This window comes from Eubalaena glacialis, chromosome 5, assembly GCF_028564815.1.
Source record: "Eubalaena glacialis isolate mEubGla1 chromosome 5, mEubGla1.1.hap2.+ XY, whole genome shotgun sequence".
Taxonomy (NCBI): domain Eukaryota; kingdom Metazoa; phylum Chordata; class Mammalia; order Artiodactyla; family Balaenidae; genus Eubalaena; species Eubalaena glacialis.
Window position 1 is genome coordinate 43,099,289 of NC_083720.1, and position 6,000 is coordinate 43,105,288.

Sequence of the window (6,000 nt, forward strand, 5' to 3'; positions counted from 1 at the left end):
GAGCCTATTATTGCAGTCCAGGAGACAAATAGTGGTGGCTTGGGTTAGTGGTAGTGGTGGTGGTGGAAGAGCCAAGTGAACAGATGTCACAGATATTTATAAGATAAATGCAAAGGCTGAATCACAGTTTTCAGTCTTAAGCTACTAGGTAGACACTGGTACCGCTAACTGAGAAGATAAAGAACACTGGAGAAAGAGCAGGTTGGAAGAAGATTGTGGTATTGGTTTTGAAAGCTAGTTTGTGCCACCATTCAGAGTTCCCAAGGAGAAATTTCAGTTAAGCCATTGGTATCTGCTATATTTTTAAGAGAATCAATCTTGCTGCTGTTTTGAAAATAAACTGGGGGCAGGGGAGGAGGCAGGGGGCAGAAACAAGGAGATAAGGCTATTGCCATGATCTAGATGAAAAAGAATGATACCTTGGAACAGGATGTTAGTGATGGAGGCAAAGAGATTGGATTCTAGATACGTCTTGGAAATCAAGTTCACAGGATTGCATATACAGTGGGGAAAAAAGAAAATAGAAAGGATGAAGCCAAGGGTCTTGAGTTGGCAACTTCATCTTTTCCATTGCTCACTGAGTCAGCAAAAACTCACTCGAGCAGGTTTAATTGGATGGTAGAAGATAAAGAGTGCCATTTAGAACATACTGAGTGATGCAGTGTCTGTTAAATATCAATATGACTTGTCCAGTAGACAGTTGAGTTGTCCAGTTCTTCTGTGGTGAGAGCAGGTGGGCTCTCGTATACAAGAGAAAGGATTAGATTTAGAAAAGAGCATTATCCTATTGACTTTCACTTAAAAAAAAAAAAAAGTACTTAAAAATGGTTGATTTACTGTGTTCTCTCTCATTTGATGTGAACTTCTTTTCCTTTTCAAGTGGAGCTTGCTATGATCATGGACCGGCTGTATGGTGGCGTTTGTTATGCAGGAATTGATACAGATCCTGAGCTAAAATATCCAAAAGGTGCTGGTCGAGTTGCTTTCTCCAATCAGCAGAGCTATATTGCTGCCATTAGTGCTCGGTTCGTTCAGCTTCAGCACGGTGATATTGATAAACGTGTAAGTTGCATATTGGGAAATCATTTAAGTCCTATCATGAGGTGCTGATCCAAAGCTTACTACCCTACAGAGTTAATAATGTAATTCAAAAACCGAGTGTTTATTTTTCTATATTCCTTGAGCTCTTAAAGAGTATTATATCAAAATATCCCTGAAACGTAAAATTTTTGAGCAGACTTTAAATTTTAGGTATAATACACAAAATATAAATATAATTTTAAAGGCATTTCAAACATTTTTATCAGCCAGTAAGGTCTTAATATCCTTTTACCTATAGAGGCAGAGCTTGTTTTAAGAACTTGTACTCTGGAGTCAGACTACCTGGGATCCCATTTCCACCATTTGCTCTGTAACCATGGGCAAATGAACCCTCTTTATGCCTCTTATTCCTCACTTATAAAGTGGAAAACAATAATAGTATCTCTTTCACAGTTATTTTGAGGAGTAAGTGAATTCACATATGTAGAAGCACTTAGAACAGAGCTTGGCACTAAGTGTTATTTAAGTGTTAACTTATTTTTGATTTATAAAATCTAAAATAAAAACACATTTTGTATATTTTCCTAAATATATGCAAAAATAAATATGTAAATAAACTAAATATATAAGATGATTGTCCTAAACTTTAAAACATTTACTCTTTAGTAGCATTGCTTAGGTCATCACAATAAGAACTTTTAGGAAGTGTTATGGATGATAACTGTGAAAGCTACCCTATTGAATAATTTCTAATACTGATTACCATCTAAAGTAAGAGAAAGGAGTGAACAAAACTCAATTGTTTCTTTACAAATCTATCTCATGCTAAAATCTGTGAATAGTTCCTGAATAATCACGTTTACATTTGTAGTACAGATGAGATATACTAAAAATATGAGGTAAATTAACTTTTTTATACCCATTATAGTAGATATAATTTGAGTGAGTTCTTATTTTACCGGTGTAACAGTTTCTTGAAGCTTCTTCTCTGAGGCTGTACTGTTTTGGGGGCAGGGGAGCTGGTTAACTAATACCCATAGACCATAGACTCTAGAAGTAGTCCCCAAAATTTAATTATCAAATCATACCATTTAGAAAAGAAGTACAGCATAAGTTCAGTTCACATTTGCAAAGTGGCATTTTTGTTTGCATGGTTACTTAAAATGTTGCCCCCCAATAAAGAAAATTAAGTATCTACGAAAAGGGGCTCTGCTTTTACTCAGACATGCTATGAAATTTTGTTTAACTGATTTGAACCTTAGAGTTCCTCTCATCCAGTAGTTTTCAACCTCCACTGCACATTAAAGTTACCTGGGAACTTAGGAAAACCTTGACATCTGGGTCCCACCCCCAGAGATTCTGCTGTAGTTGGTCTGGGATGCAGCATGGGCAGCAGTAGTTTGTAAGGCCCCCAGGGTGATTCTGATGTCCAGCCATGCTTTAGACCAGCGGTCCCCAACCTTTTTGACACCAGGAACCGGTTTCGTGGAAGACAGTTTTTCCACGGATGGGCGTAGGGGGGTGGGGGGGATGCTTTAGGCGGCAGTGTGAGCGATGGAGGGGATGGTTCAGGTGGTAATGCGAGCTGGAGAGCAGCAGGTGAAGCTTCGCTCGCTCTTGCTCGCTTGCTTGCTCGTCCGCCTGCCCGCCTGCCCGCCACTCACCTCCTGCTGTGCAGCCTGGTTCCTATCAGGCCACGGACTGGTACTGGGCCACGGACCGGGGTTTGGGAACCTCTGCTTTAGACCACTGATCTAGTCTAACCCCCTACTTTTGCAGAGAGGTGATAGGGTCACAGAGGAAGTTATTTACATATTATATAATTATAGTTGTTTAATATGCAGAAGCAGAGGGAAAAGATTATTGCAGTGTCATGCTTCATACCTCTTTGTTTCCAAAATGATAGTGGAGGACCAATTATTTGGGGCAAAGTATTGATTCTTAAAGAGAAACCCCGATACAAAGCAAGTGAATTGAGAAACACTTGCCTTCTTAAAAAGGCATTGAACTACCTGAGAGAAAAGTTTATTTTTTTAAGATATGTGCTACTAAGGTATGTTTTGAACTTTATTTGAAAGAATTTGAGCCTTAAATATTTTACAAGTCATTAGTTTTGCTTATACAAAAAAATCAAACCCTTAATCTTTATACCTTTCATCTCTCTAATAAGAATATAGTTATTAAACCATAAAAACAGATTAAATTTAAACTTATAGCTGATAATCCAAAGATACACAGGATACTTATTTGGAGGGAATTAAAATTGTTTATTCAACTCACCTTTTAGGCTCATGAACACTTTGAAGTTTACTTTCATCTCCCTGATAGCCATGAAGAACAATCACCACAAATGTGTAAATCATTTTAAATTTTATATGTTATTCCATGAGTAGTATAATTCACTGTGACTTCTGGTAGTTACTGAAGTGAATTGTGATATACTTCAAGTTGGCTAATTAATTATTAATCATTTTATTAGTTATGAATCCAGGTGATTGTGTATCACAGATAGCTCCTCTGAAGTGAAAAAGGGAAAATAATGGAAAATAAGAATAGTGAAGAATCAATGAAACTCCCTTTCACACATTCAAGAGCTGTTAGAGATTATTATTAATTGCAAATAGGTTTTGACTGTATTCTAAAATCATAAGTTTGAAATCCAGTTTCTCATCTTTGAAGTTTTGCTTTTGAGTTAAGTAGATTAGCTTCATAAAATAATATCTAGAATTTTAAAATATGCAAAAGATACAATTTAGGACAATAAAATGTCCAATATATATAATATGTTTCTCCTAACCCTAACCATGAAATACAAATGCAAACAAAAATGTAATTTCATTACCCTCCTATCAAATGTTTGTTTTACAGTTCTTTTCATCAATCAACTAGGTTGTTTCTAGTTTGCTGTTATTGTTCTTGTTCAAAATAATGCTGGAGAAAAATACCCTTATATATTCATTTTTTGCGCACATGCAAGTATTTCAGTAGAATACATTCAAAATAGAAATTGTTGGGTCATTATTTTTTACCTTGGGCAAACCAAGCCCTTTAAACGCTCAATTTTCTCTCCTCTCCTGAGGAAAGGCAGAGATCTTAGGCTGCCTGGCACTATTCAGTCAGACAAAAGCAGTAACCTTTCATTCATAAAGTTATTACAAGCCAGAAAGCAAGGCTGTTGCAGCTAATAGTAGCTAATGCTAATATACAGAGTATTTACCATGTGCCACACCATCTTCTGTGCTTTTACTTGCATAATCTAATCCTTACAGCTCTATAAAGCAGGTTCTATTGCCTTTCTCATCTCACAGATACAGAAACTGAGGTTAAAAAGTTAAGTATTCAGAGCTGACCTAAGTCTGAGGTCTTCTACTGAGTCAGGCTTTCACAGTGGGACTTTGACTTCATATCTTATAAATTCACAGAAGTCTAGACCTACCCTTAATAAGATTATCCACAGTTCTGGTTTGTCTGTACCAGTTATTTACAAGCAGGGTGTCGCTCTCACCTGTAGTAGAGACGCGTTGCCATGATCAGTGGCTGCTGGGTTATGCCGTCTCACAAGTGGCACTGGAATGAGAAAACAAAGGTGTAAATACTATTTGTCTTCCATACCCTTCTGTTTTTCACTCACAGTCACCCCCACCTCTGAAAATATTAACACACAGGTGTTTTAAAGATGTTACTTTAAGAAAGGTGAGGGTGGAATGTTTTGCGAATCAATTAGGATTCGATAGTTTTTTTTAATTATTTTTTGTCTTTGGAAAAAAGAGTTATTTAAATACTATTCAGTTTATAGTTCTCAGAAGAAAACATCAAAATACAATAAAATTACCAAACTAAGAGCTCATTTAATCACATGGTCAATTATGAACATGAAACATAAAAAAAGATTAGTGTAAGAACAAAATGATTTAATTTTTTTTAACCTACTATATGGTGAAGCTATTACCCAGGGAAGATGCCTGCTTTCTCAGCATTGAATGTTGGTCCTTTTCTCTAGAACATTGTATGAACCTTTTAAAGCATTGCTAAAGTGACTTTTGAAGCAGACTTAATGGGATATGTTTTCTCTCTTTTTCTAGGTGGAGGTAAAGCCATATGTGCTAGATGACCAGATGTGTGATGAATGCCAGGGCGCACGCTGTGGTGGAAAATTTGCTCCCTTTTTTTGTGCCAATGTCACTTGCCTGCAGTATTACTGTGAGTTTTGTTGGGCAAATATCCACTCTCGTGCAGGGCGTGAGTTCCATAAGCCATTGGTAAAGGAAGGTGCTGATCGCCCACGTCAGATCCACTTCCGCTGGAACTAAGAATAGCAAACCTGCCTCTGTGTAACAAGGAAAGAAAGGGTGCATGTGGCTTACTGTGTCTGAAGATACTGACATGCAGAAGAAATAAGTGCATTCTTCTGCTTTCACCCCAGCTATCAATACATGCATCTTTATCAGCAGCCAAAACACTACAAGCCTCTTGTTTTTCACCAAAACCCTACATCTCAGGCTTACTAATTTTTGTGATATTTTCATGTTAAAATAAAATGTTTTTTTGTATTTTATCCAAGTTATTTTTATATGTAAAGTTAAAATTAGATATGAGAATGTTTTGCGTAGGGGCAAACAGTCTGCTGCTATATAGTGGGTGAAGCGTGCACTTATTTCTAAATGTGGGTTTTTAACTTCAAGATCTGCCCCAGTAATTTACCAAAGGTAGCAAAATAATAGTGAAGATGGAATATGTCTGCTACAAATGCTTATTTTTATTGTTGCTATTTTCAGTGTATACATAAACTAAAAATTAGGGTTGATTTTTTTGCTCTCCATTTTGACTTGCAAGAAATAATACCTCAAGATAATCTGATTTATTAGCTATTTTTAAACATTTTTAATCACAAGCTGTATTAGCTTTGCTGCTATATAGGTGTTATGTGTAAATGCCACCTATTAATACGGGATTGAAAAC

The 6,000-nt window shown here is 36.5% G+C and overlaps 1 protein-coding gene across 5 annotated transcripts in view; it reads left to right on the forward strand.

Moving 5' to 3' along the window:
• Nucleotides 1–5,800, forward strand: part of CPEB2 (cytoplasmic polyadenylation element binding protein 2) — a 59,402-nt gene extending 53,602 nt beyond the window's left edge. For all 5 annotated transcript variants that reach the window (XM_061191247.1, XM_061191249.1, XM_061191248.1 and 2 more), the window contains 2 exons: nt 881–1,062; nt 5,124–5,800. In XM_061191247.1, coding sequence (XP_061047230.1) covers nt 881–1,062; nt 5,124–5,351 — 410 coding nt within the window. In that variant the 3' untranslated portion in view covers nt 5,352–5,800. The remainder of the gene's footprint in view (nt 1–880; nt 1,063–5,123) is intronic.
• Nucleotides 5,801–6,000: the final 200 nt, after the last annotated feature.